We start from the raw sequence: 12,709 nt of genomic DNA, 5'->3' as shown, positions 1-12,709 counted from the left end.
TTTGCCACAAACACTGCAGATCTACCTCCCCACCCCTCCCTTCACGTCCCCTACCACAACCAACAACCCCAACGTGCTTAGAAGGGGTGGACTTTAATCTTTGGTAATTGCTCTTGGATTCAACCAAAAAAAAACCACAACGAAGTGGAGGGGGAGAAGTACTCATATTTGGTATCTTGCCTTAAGAAATTCAGTAGCGAAAGAAACAAATGGCGAGTCAAACCACACGATATTTTTATTAAAAAGATTTGGTGAAGGATTATTTTACCAATGGAAAGCGAATATCGTGGCCTGATTTGAACAATATTTTCGTTGGCCCCCGGTTCGGAGACAAGACCCGGACGGTCTAGAACATTGTGTGGGAGGGAAGGGCGGGGCCTTGTGACGTCACAATACCAGGCTTGCTACTGTGTTGCTTGTGTGTTCCCGGCTCTCCCAAGAACCCTGCAGGATTTCCCCACCCCCACGCCGGCTCTCTCTCCACCTCCCAGCTTGGGCCACCGGGGGCCTCAGTTCTGAGCGCTCTCAGCGGGCTGGTGGAGCAGAGCGGGCAGGGCAACAGTGGTTAGCACCGCCGAGGTTCTTCGTGTCTCTTACTGGACTCCGACCCGGGGAAGCCAGACTCGGAGAATCTATCCCCTCCGCCTGAGCCAGGCCCCCCAAGGGAGATCGGAGACGCTGCGGAGCATCATGAAATTCCAATACAAGGAGGATCATCCCTTCGAGTACCGGAAAAAAGAAGGGGAGAAGATTCGGAAGAAATATCCTGACAGAGTCCCTGTGAGTGGCATGGGGGCCTGAGAGAAGGGTGGGAGGAAGAGAAAAGGGAGGGGGAGGGGAGGGGGACGCGGACAGATCTCTCACCCGACGAGCTGGAAGGGTCCTTGGAAGATAATCACTGGAAATCCATACTGAAGACGCCCCTCGCCCCACCTTTAGTAGCTGGGGGCCCTTCTAAGACTGAGCATCAGCCGTGTAGAAGAATGTTATGTTGTGAGTCTGAGGAATGGGGGCAATGCACCATCACTGTCATGATGCGTGCGTGTGCGGAAATGAAGCCCCGTGACTCAGGAGTGCTCCAGGTGCGTTGTGTAGGTGTTGCTTGTGTTCGTGTTGCGGCTTTCTTGTGTGAGAATCGCTTGGAAGGGGTCTTTTCTTGACTGCGTGTAAGAACGCATAGAGAAAGCTGTTAATCAGGGTGGCCACCATGGCGATGGCTATGCGGATTCGCCCTGTTTGTTTATGTTCTTTCAATGGTTTATTTAACTGTGGTTCTGTCCACAGGCTTCTAGACCTTTTGTCCTTGGAATTAATTGGGTGGGGGAAGAGAAACACGGGCCTCCTTCCTCTCTTATTCCTTGGATAGGGAAACAGGTTTAAAAAAGAGAAAGAAAGAAAAAGAACCACAAGACCGAACTGACTTGGCAAACAGGGACATATTATCTGCGCAGCAGCCAGTTTGCTTCATCATCCTTGGCTTCAGAATTAATGCATTTGAGAGTGAGAACGGCCTTTTCCCTGGTGACTGTTTTGCTTTTGACCAGACTGGCTTGTCACAAAAAAAGCAGGAATTGGGGGAGGGGGGAGTTCTCCTTTCAGCTCTGATTTATCATATTTTCTGTCTCTGCCACCCTGCTGCGCCACCCGCTCCCCTCCCTTCTGTTTGGGAACATGCTGGGCCTCAGAGTGAAAGTGGGGCTGTTTGGATTTGGGAAAAAACAGGTTCACGTGCAGGTCGGGTGGGGTAGAGGGAGCATAGACCATAGACTTTGGGAGAGATGAATGCAAGGACTACGAGTATCAAGTGGGAACAAAAAAGATCAATGACAAATGCTTTATTGCTTTACCCCAGCCCTGCTCCCTGCAGAATGATAGAGGACCATATTGATTGACATCACTGCTGGAAAATTTAGAAGTCAGTTAAGCCAGGATGGAGATCTGGAAGTTAAGATAATGGGGATATGAGGCAGCATTTATTTTTATAGCCTTTGTGTTCCTGGTCTAACAGCTGAGACCTTATTAAGACTGACATTTCCCCAAGCAGACTAGTTGAGGTAGGCTTAGAAACAAGGTAGGCCATCTCAGCACATCTGCATCCAGTTATAGAATGTCAGACACCCTCTCTAAGGAGGTCCCCTTTCCAGTCACCTTCCACATCTCCCACTAGACACACACTGAAGATGACAGAGTAAACAAGCTCTCTTCTTGACCTCTTTGAAGCACGTGACATGGTTGACTATCTTCCCCTTTCTGGTATTTTCTGACACTATTTTTGTTTTTTCGATTTGTTTTTTGTTCTCCTACCTAATCCATTCTCATTCTCATCTATAGCAGGTTCCCCACCCTTGGTATGTAGCACATCCCCTAACTTCTACAGTACACTCTTTAACTTCTCTCTATACATTCTCTCACTTATGCTACTGGGGATACAAAGGCAATTGATGTAACCTCTGCCCTGAAGGATCTTACATAAGGGGAGACAACATAAATAAGTATACAAAATAAATACGGTGTAATCAGTGGAGAGAATGGCACTACCAGTTGTAGAGATCAGGAAATGCTTCTTGTTGAAAGTGGAAATTCAGTAGGATTTTGAAGGAACATTCTACAAGACAGACAGAGGTGAGATGGGAATGTATTTCACCATGAGGTACAACCAATGCAAAGAAAGACATGGATTTAGGAGATGTTTAATGTGGGAGGAAGATAAGAAGGCCAGTTTGGCTAGCCTGTATCAAAGGGAGGCTTGATTTATTAGTGGCCTCATCAAACCCCATGGACTAAATTATCACTTCAGTGAATGTGGCCAGGGGCCACTGGGTGACACAGTGATTAAAGCTCCGGGCCTGTAGTCAGGAAGAGGCAGAATTCAAATCCAGTCTCAGACTAGTTCTGTGCCTCTAGACTGGAGAAGGAAATGGCAAACCACTCCAGTATCTTTGCCAAGAAAACTCCAAATGGGGTCACAAAGAGTTGGACACAACTGAAAAAATGACCCGAACAACATGAAGGTGACTTTCAGATCTTATATAGCCAGCCCTAGTCTCTCTCCTGTCCTCCCTTTCTTTATCACAAACTGCACTGCCTCTTTGATATTTCAAACTAGCTATCCCATAGACATCCCAAACTAAACATGTCCAAAATATCTTCCTTTGCCCTCTAAACTCACCCCTATTTCTTTCCAAATGTCCCCCATATCTGTCAAGGACATCATCATCTTCTCAATTATGTTGTTCAGTCTTGTCTGACTCTGCGTGACCCTATTTGGGGTTTTCTTGGCAGATATACTGGATTGGTTTGCTATTTCCTTCAAGGAGGAAACTAAGGCAAACAGGATTAAGTAAGTTGCCTGGGGTCACACAACTGGTGAGTGTTTGAGGCCTTATTTGAACTCCTGACTCCAAGCTCAGTAAGTACTCTATCCACTGCACTACCTAACTACCCATCTTTTTAGTCAACCCAGGTTATGAACCTGGAATCTTCCCTTCTCCCTCACCCCTCCTATCCATTCCATTGTTATCTTGCTTATTGTCCTTCCACAATGCCATTTTCATCTGCCACCTCTCCACCCTAGTTCATAACAGTATCAACTCTTGCCTGAACTATGTAAATGGCCTTGAAATTGGTCTGCCCACCTTTAGTCTCACTCCTCCACATTAGAGTCCAAGTGACTTTTTTTAAAGATCTGATCATGTCCTTTCAGTCACTTTAGTGATTCCTTAAAACTCTAGGATCATGCCCAGGGTTGGAGAACCTGTGGCCTTGAGGCCACATGTGGTCCTCTAGGTCTTCAAGTTTGGTCCTTTGAGTCCGAACTTCGTAGAACACATCCCCTTAATAAAAGGATTTGTTCTATAAAACTTGTACTCCGTCAAAAGGCTGCACCCAAAGAACTATAAGTCCATACTCTTAACAACTTGGCATTATTATACATTACTCCCTTTCTGGTCTGATACAGTCTAGGCAGATTTGCCTCTTTGCTATTCCTTATACACAACTCCATTTCTTACCTTGTGCCTTGTTTACAGATGGTCCCCATTCCTAGAATGGGGGCTCTACCTCTTAGGATCCTTAGTCTTCAAGATCCAGTGTAAGGGCCACATTTTAAATGAGGCCTTTCTAATTCTCTCAGCTGTTAATAGTACCCTTAACCCCCTTGCAATCATCTTGGATTTTGTTTGTATATATCTCTGTGCATGTTGATTCTCCCAATAGCATGTAAGCTCCTTGAGGGCAGGGACTTGTTTTAACTTTTGTTTTTGTATTCCCAGTATTGAGCACCATGCCCTGGCACTTAGTAGGCCCTAAACACCTACTTATTGAATTGATTGATCATTTTGACCCCTGGGTTTAAGCTGACATAATAGAGTACTCATTCAGGCTATGAGTGAATCACTTAACATTGTTGGATTTTATAGTTTCCTTATCTCTCAAAAGAAAGGGTTGGGCTGAGTGACCTCTGAGGGCCTTTCTAGCTTTAAACTTATGAATCCCCTCATTTTACAGGTAAGAAAACTGAGGCTTAGAAGGATTAAGTGACTTGCTCATAAGGTCACAGGTAATAATTTACAGAGCTTAGTCCCCAAGTCCTAATATTAAATTCAGTGACTTTTCCACTGTAACAAGTTGCCTCCTTTCCAGTTACTTATTAGTCCTATAATTTGGAGCAAATTCTCTCCAAAGACTTTCCTTCATTGGTAAAAATGAATAAAATTCATTAATCACCTGATTTCTTAGGCTCTGTACTTGAGTGTGGAGATCTTCATCTATCAATAGTCTTGTCTGTGACTTAGTAGCTAAGCCTCTAGAACTTTGTCCAAAACAGATACTATTAGTGCCAGGCACTATGCTAAGTGCTATACAAATATTATCTCATTTAATCCTCACAACAACCCTTGGAGGTAGATGCTATTATTACCCTTATTTTACAGTCAGAGAAACTGAGGCAGGAATGGTTAAGTGATTTGCCTAAGGTCACACAGCTAGCAAATGTCTGAGGCCTGATTTTAACTGAAGTTTTGTCTGACTCCAAACCAAGGGGTCTATCCATTGCACCAACCAACATGTCAAGGATGCTGTGGTGGCATTAGCTCTTTTAACAATCCCAGGACCTAAATATTAATAATACTCACATTTACATAGCACTTTGAAAGGGGCAGCTAGGTAGTGTGGTGGATGGAGTACTGGGCCTGGAGTCAGGAAGACGTCTTCCAGTGTTCAAATCTGGTCTCAGATTCTTACTGTGTGATCATGGGCAAGTCACTAAACTGCTTGCCTTAATTCCTCATCTATAAAATGAGCTTGGAGAAGGAAATGGCAAACACTCCCTGTATGGCATCATGAAAAGTTTGAAACTGAACACCAAAAATGATCACCTTAGCCGCTTCCCAGGACCTTTTACATGTTATCTGGGTCTATTTTCCACCAGTTCTCCCTAGTAGAATTTCTGGAATCTGTTTAGCCTGGAACACCAACCAAAAAGCCTTAATTCCCCCCCCCCCCCCCCCCAGTCATCCAGGTAGAATAAGACTGTGGGGAAGGATTGCATGTGCCTTTTTCAACACTCTCTCCACCCATTTTTATGGTCTGTAGCCTGCCTGCCTCCCTGCCCTTTCTATCTCTATGGTATTTGTCCTGCCCTTTCTTTCCTTCCCTCAACCAAAGCTGGCTCCTGGGAATCAAGATGAAGACTGCCTTTGTGACTGGGATGTACTCATTGTCATTCTTCAACCCCTGAATAATTAATTTATTCTTTCAATCTTCCATTTGAGTGACTTTGAAGGAGTAATTTACAGAAATTTAGCCCACTTCCTCATCCCTGGTTTCTTAGCTCCAGTGTGCCATCCAGTGTATTTAAAAAAAAAAAACTGACCCCTTCCATTCTTGTTCACTGATTTTTAAGCAGCTGACTGTCCTTAAGAGACCTTTCAGTATGCCTGAGAGGACTTTATTGATCATTCCCCCTCCCCACGTCATTATGTATTTATTTCATATGTTCCCTGTATTTACTTTTCTGTGAACAAGCTGTATTCCCCCAAGTAGATTGTAAGCTCCCTTGAATGCCTTTTGTATTGTGTCCCCCGTGTCTGCCATAGTGTCTGGTGCATAGTAGGTCTTTAATAAGTGCTTGTTGATTAATTTCTTCACATAATTATACCACTTTTCCCCTCACTTTTGCAGTTTTTCTGTTTATTTTTCCTTTCATTTTGAAAATTTAGGGGGGAGGCAGTTGGGGTTAAGTAATTTGCCCGAGGTCAAACAGCTAGTAAATGTTTGAGGCTGGATTTGAACTTGAGCACTGGCCCTAGAGTGAGGAGAATTTGAGTTCACTCTAGGGCCAGTGCTCCTAACTGCCCCTCTCTTATCTTTTCTAAAACCACAAAATCTAGGACTCATAGGTTTTTTCTGTCCCTTGGCCTTGGCTTTCATATTCTAACCCTTATAACTGGGCTACTTGCTTCTTATTTGTGCTTATCTCCATAACAGTACAGCTCACTTCCACTTGGAACACAGGGTATGGGCATTTGGGGAAAAGGGAAAATGAAAATATGCATGTTAAATGGGGCCTATGCTCTATTCAGTTTGCCTTGCTATGGAAACTTTCATCTATGATTTCTTCATTATGCCATTTGTTACTAAAGGTTTTGTTGTTTTCAGTGCGGGAAGATGAAGGGCATGGGGGTTAAGGAAGACCGGAAGGAATCATAGACAAGTCGAATACAAAATGTTATATGTTGGGGCAGCTAGGTGGCACAGTGGAGTAAAGAGGACCTGAGTTCAAATCCAGTCTCAGACACTTACTTGACACTTAGTAGTTCTGTGTGACCCTGGGCAAGTCACCCAATTGCTTCAACCAAAAGGCAAAAACAAAAAAAAAAATTATATGTAGAATTTATTCTTTAAAAGAAAAGCAAGCTCTATGTAATAGGAATAACTGTTTCATGTACAATTCTCTCCTACTCTACAGTGTATATGGAAATGCTCATTTTTATTGGATGTTAAATTCTGAATAAAAAATGAAAATAAAAATAAATAAATAAAATATAAATAGCAGATAAAAATGGTAAATGCTGGCTGGTTGTTGGGCTTGACTGATAGGAATTAGTTTTGAACTATTTTTCCCTTTTAAAAAATCCTTTCTTACAATGGATAGATGGGGAGGGAAGGAAGACATACATTCAGAAATGAACAAGTGATGTAAAAACAAAATACATCAATACATAATTTTAATTTTAAAAAAGTCTTATTTAAATCTTTCTTTATATCTCAATAACAGGTAATTGTGGAGAAGGCACCTAAAGCCAGAGTCCCTGACCTGGACAAAAGGAAGTACCTGGTGCCTTCTGACCTTACAGGTAACAAAACAATCCACATCCCCTCACTTTTTACAAAAGATCTGCTTTTCCTGGTAAAGAGATTCTGTGGGAAGGGAAAGCTGGAGGAAATGTTTTGTATTCCCCAGACAGAATACTCAATTTGAAACAGAAGGCCACAAAACATTTGTCCCTAAATGTCTCCAAACCTATTTGGTGGCTGAAAGGCCATCATTTAATTTCTTTTGGCTCAGATTCCCCTCCAGCTGACTAGAAGCACTTAATTTTTAGGAATCAGTCTTAGCTGCAACATTGTGGTATGTTACAGACCAATGGAATTCAGTTTTATGTCCCATTAAGTAGTCTGGGAATGCCCATAATATTCAAGTTGGTGAATTTCCTCTACCAACATAGAATTTGCCCACAAGGTTAATTGTAGGTTTGACTACTAGGCCTCTATCGTGCCCTCCTTCTGTTAAAGCTTCATTCCCTGTTGCCATGGGCTGTGGGTATAAGTAGCCCACATACCTGAGAGTAGTATTGTTGTCTTAAAGATTAAGATTTGGACTTAGATAAATTACTGGGAACCTTCATCTGAATTCATATGTTAAAGCAGCTGCAGTGATCAGAGTAACAGCTACATGGCAAGTCAGTTTCAAGACCTTTGGCAACATTTTTTATTTCTCTCAAGCTTAAGGATTGTTACTGCAGATTGAACATGGCAGTTGATGAGGTTTAGCAACCATACTTCAGGTTTGACATTGTAGGTGGAAGAGGTGGCTAAGAAATAGGTTCAGATGATGTAGGAGGACATGAAACCAGGCTCATCTATTTGGAGTTTTGGGGTTTTTGATGGTCCAGGAAGCAAAAGGGGACAAGTGCCCTGAAAGCACTTCCAAGACAAAGGTAAGAGGAGATTTTGTCTATAGTATACTACAGATGCTAATAGATGCGGCTCTGTGGCTTCTTACGCTTCTTCCAATACATTGCTCTCCACAACCCAATCTGAAACTTTTCCTTTGCCTCAATCCAGTTGGTCAGTTCTACTTCTTAATTCGGAAGAGGATCCACCTTCGGCCGGAAGACGCCCTGTTCTTCTTTGTCAACAACACTATCCCTCCTACTAGTGCTACCATGGGCCAACTTTATGAGGTAACAATGATGCCAATCCAAAGTATTCCTTGTCATCTGCAGAATTCCCCATAGGTTATCTTAGCATCTCTTAGAAAATGTGGGGGGCATGGGGGATGGGGGATGGGGGGAGTAGTATCTTCCACTTGCAGATTGAGAGGCAGAGGTCCTGACTTAGAAAGTGCCACACTTTCCACAGGACTTTGAGTAAAAAGGCATTGACCATTAGTCTATGATCTTTAGTATTTTGCTTTCATATTCCTCCCTAATAATGGGTTATTTCCATTAATGGCATACAAGTCTTTTATTTGTTAAACCCATTTAGAAAAAATCATTCTCTGTTCTTTAATAATCCATCAGTGAGTCTTCAAATTGAATGGAGGATATATTTCAGTTAGAGAGCCTTCAACTAAGAAGTTCAAAGGCCAGACTCAAATAGTCTTAGCTATGCTGTGGTTCCTTTTGTCACTTTTTGAGTCTCAATCTTAGATTATCCATTTCTAAAGTGGAGAGAAAAGACCACCTTTCTCTTCCCCTCTGTCATAGGGGGACTTTCATGAAATGGAGCATCCAGAACATATATCATAGTATCTGAGGATTCCAGTCTCCCCTCATGTTATTACATGATAGTCTATGCTCAAGTCTACTGTTCAACAAGGAAGCTTTTTGACTAGGAGTCGGGAGATGTGGGTTCTAGTCCTGGCTTTTCAGTCAGCTAGATGGTGATGACTGTATAGTACTTTTAAGGTTTGCAAACCCTTTATCTCATTTGACAGGTGAGCTTAGGCAAGTAACTTAACCCCTCTGAGCCCCAGTTTCTTCATTTACAGAATGAAAGCTTTAGTTGAAGCCCTTTACAGCTCTAACATTCCATGATTCTGTGTATTAAAGAAAGAAAATAATTTTTTCTCCAGAAACCTATGGTTTTCTCCCATCCCTGTCCTAATCTTTTCTGGAATTGCTACTAAGGCATAATTAGAAAATTAGGAAATACGTATTTTGCATCTATTTGTTTCAGTCAGGTCTTAGATGGCAACACATAAATGAACAAAGTACAGATGCCCTCATTTATAAAATCTTTGAATTTTATAGATATAATTTTAATTTAAATCTTTACTGATATGATTGGTTTTATATCACCTTATTTTATGAAAAGATCACTTTCCTGTTTCCTATCCAGAAAAGATATCCCTTGTAACCAAAAAAAAAAGAAGAAAAAAAGCAGAACAAATAAAACTGATCAATATAGCAGCCAAAATATATAATATAGAATTTTCCATAACCATACTTCCTTACTTGTGCAAGAGGGAAGAAAGTGCATTTTCTCTCTGATACAGTTTTATCAGTTTATACTGCTTGTAGACTTTTAGAGATAAGAATCTTTGGCTCTTCCAAAACCAACTAGCCCAGGCAAGATAAGCCCCTTTCTGTTGACAAAACTGGTGAAAACAGCCTTAACAGAAATGTATCTGTTCTACTAGTGGAGAGGTAATATAATCACTCACAATCCAATGTTATTGGATTATCAAAGAATCGTGTTTTGGGGGGAAATCTGCCAAAAACAATTTTCTTAACATTCTAAATCCTAAATTATAAATGTTTATAACTAAAAAAAAAAAGATATGACTCAGCTTACATAGTTTTCCCCACTCCCCAATATCCTTGCACTTCTCAAATTGAATTAACATTTATAAAAATCTTGAACCAGGAAAAGTTTGTAATATGTTTAAATGCAGTTTTGGATGAACATTCCAGAATAATAGTCACCTTATCTTCAGCTAGATCTACTCAGTTCTTTCCTTGACTCTTCCTTTCAATACTTATCAATACCTTGCCCTTTCCTTAAGTGGTTCACTAACCAGACTTCTTAGAAATGTGGAAGACAATGTTCTTGACTTGATCCAAAGCACTTTTGTGCTTAAATACTGGTTCCCACTGTTATTGCAGTTTCCCTGAGGAAGAGATCCTTTGTTCTTGACCTACTACCTACTTTCTAATGAAGACAAATCTAGAAAGGAGAGTTAAACTAGAGAAATATTTGTTCCTTAATATTTCTAGTGAAAGGTGGTTTTTAATATGCTCCCACAGGATGTATAAGCAGAATGGGTGAATTCATTCAGCCTTTTGTTAATAAATTTATGTTAATATGATTGTGAGAAAGAGAAACACTTGACTTCATCAATTGGTGCTACTTTGATCATGTGCTCAAACTAGAAGTTGGCTCAATTTTTCAACATTAAAATAATCTACAAAAATAATTTGAGAATATGGCATCCCATAGGCATCACCTGACGCTGCTCCATGCCTTGCTAATGTCTTAGTTATCACTTCATTTAATCTCTCTAGTTCTGTTGGGAGTTCAGGACAGAATTCTGACTGTGGGATCATAAAGCTAGAAAGGGCTGAGATCATCTAGTATGGTCTTTTTTACAGATGAGGAAACTGAAGCACAGAAAGGTTAAATGACTTGCCCAATGTCACATAGTTCAGAGAGAAGATTTGAGCCCAGGTCCTGTGACTTGAGTCCAGTATTCTTTTTATCATTCTTCCTCTCCCCTTTCTCCCTAGGACAACCATGAGGAAGACTATTTTCTCTATGTGGCCTACAGTGATGAAAGCGTCTACGGGAAGTGAGTGGCAGGGGCCAAACCGATTGGGAGCAACTGGACTTGGGGGGTGGGGGAAAGGGTGTGTGTGGGGATTTGGGGGTGGGCAGGGTGGGCTCCCACCAGAGAGGAGGCTAAAGCCTAAGACCACTGGAAACACTTAACCACACACCATACATACACAAACACCATCATTTGTTTACCTTCTCACTTGATATCTTTTGCTACTCTCCTGGCCCAGGAAGAAGGCATTACAGGACAGAGCTGCTGGATTGGCTGGGGGAAGTTTTCGACATGTATGATTGGGAAATGGGGATGGCACCCCTCCTTCCTGCCCTCTTCCCACCCTGCGAAATTAGCCTTTGTTGTGCTGGATAGAAGGGTCAGGGGAGGGGGGTGTTGATAGGTTGTGTTCAGATAGTCTCTGTCCAGGGAGGACTTCCCAGTTTTCTTACCCTGGGGACTGGGAAACCCAGTTTGATACATTGGTAGGAGGGGTGTGGGTGGGAGAGACAGAAGAAAATGCTCTATGACTACCCCAGTATTTGACCAAACTTGTTTTTATCATCTCTCCTTGGCAACATCTCTTCCATAGTCCTACTGTGGGCTTTATCCTCCCCCAATATCCCTAGGTATCATTCTCAAAGGGAAATATTGCCCTATAGTTATAACCACTACTGCCTGGCTTATTGGGCTTGTATCTCCAGACTTCACTTAAAAGACAGTACAGAAAGACATGGAGTATGGAGGATAAGAGGAGAGTGTTTGCTCCTCTTTGTCTCCTGTGGAGGTGTTGGGCCAGAAGCTTGCATCTCTCTCCCACTCGACGTTTCCTTCTTGTCCTTCTAAATTAAGGGCCAGGCCTGGGGACCAAAGAGGAAACTTATTTGGCATTAGGACCCTAAAATATAACTCCTCCTACACCCCCTCCACCTCCCCCACCCTGTCTAACTTCCATTCCACAGTCTTATGAAATGTCCCAGTGGTGGTGAAATCACTTGAAGAATGTGGCTCTGAGTTGTGTGGACTTTGGAAAGGAGGGTAGGCAGGATATATTGCTAAATTGAATTTATGGAGAACTTTTGTCCCAGCCTCTCTCTGCATACATTTTAGTACAGAACAGGAAGCCCTATCTGCCCTGGACTTGATTAACCTTCAAACATTCCCAGCTGTAGGTGGGAACTTTCCCTATCATTCCTAAACCCCACCATTCTGGGTACAGGGGAAGGTTGGGAGGGGGATTACCTCTCTCTAGCATTTTTGTTCCCATGCACACATAGATGGTTGATAAATTCAACTCACTTGTTCTGTATTCATTCATCAAAGCTGCTGTTAGAAAGTTCTGGGTCCTGATTTATTTTTGTCAATTTTGATTGTTTTCTCTTTTGGTGGGGGGAGGGGGGCAGGGAAAGAGGTGTTGAACTCAGCCATTTAGTTCCATTTTTGCTTTGTTGGAAATCTGGTCCCCTGTGATGGGGAAACACCTCTCTTTGTCAGTTGTTGTACTAGCTGCAGGTTCCTGTGTAAATGAAGTTCTTGCTATGGGGCAAGGAAATAAAATAATTGCACACTTCAAGATCAGCCATGGCCTCACAAATGGTGTCTTTCTTTTGTGTGTGTGTGTGTGTGTGTGTGTGTGTGTGTGTGTGTGTGTGTGTG

The 12,709-nt window shown here is 42.1% G+C and overlaps 1 protein-coding gene across 1 annotated transcript; it reads left to right on the top strand.

The window, feature by feature from the left end:
- Positions 1-394: 394 nt before the first annotated feature.
- Positions 395-12,631, top strand: GABARAPL1 (GABA type A receptor associated protein like 1). Its single transcript, XM_027856437.1, has 5 exons — positions 395-780; positions 7,277-7,355; positions 8,347-8,465; positions 11,013-11,074; positions 11,292-12,631. The coding sequence occupies exons 1-5, from the start codon at positions 691-693 to the stop codon at positions 11,350-11,352; spliced, it is 411 nt and encodes a 136-aa protein (XP_027712238.1). The 5' UTR covers positions 395-690; the 3' UTR covers positions 11,353-12,631.
- The last annotated feature ends 78 nt before the right edge of the window (positions 12,632-12,709 follow it).

Source organism: Vombatus ursinus, unplaced genomic scaffold, assembly GCF_900497805.2.
Source record: "Vombatus ursinus unplaced genomic scaffold, bare-nosed wombat genome assembly UNPS02011431.1, whole genome shotgun sequence".
Classification (NCBI taxonomy): Eukaryota; Metazoa; Chordata; class Mammalia; order Diprotodontia; family Vombatidae; genus Vombatus; species Vombatus ursinus.
Note: the sequence above shows the minus strand (reverse complement) of the source record. Positions and strands in the feature narration are given on the sequence as shown.

What these genes read in the sequence shown, in the direction of transcription:
- GABARAPL1 (XM_027856437.1), top strand. Translation starts at nt 691, where the DNA reads ATGAAATTCCAATACAAGGAGGATCATCCCTTCGAGTACCGGAAAAAA. An exon ending in AATATCCTGACAGAGTCCCT is followed by an intron (nt 781 to 7,276) that starts GTGAGTGGCATG and finishes TCTCAATAACAG; the next exon opens with GTAATTGTGGAGAAGGCACC. An exon ending in GGTGCCTTCTGACCTTACAG is followed by an intron (nt 7,356 to 8,346) that starts GTAACAAAACAA and finishes GCCTCAATCCAG; the next exon opens with TTGGTCAGTTCTACTTCTTA.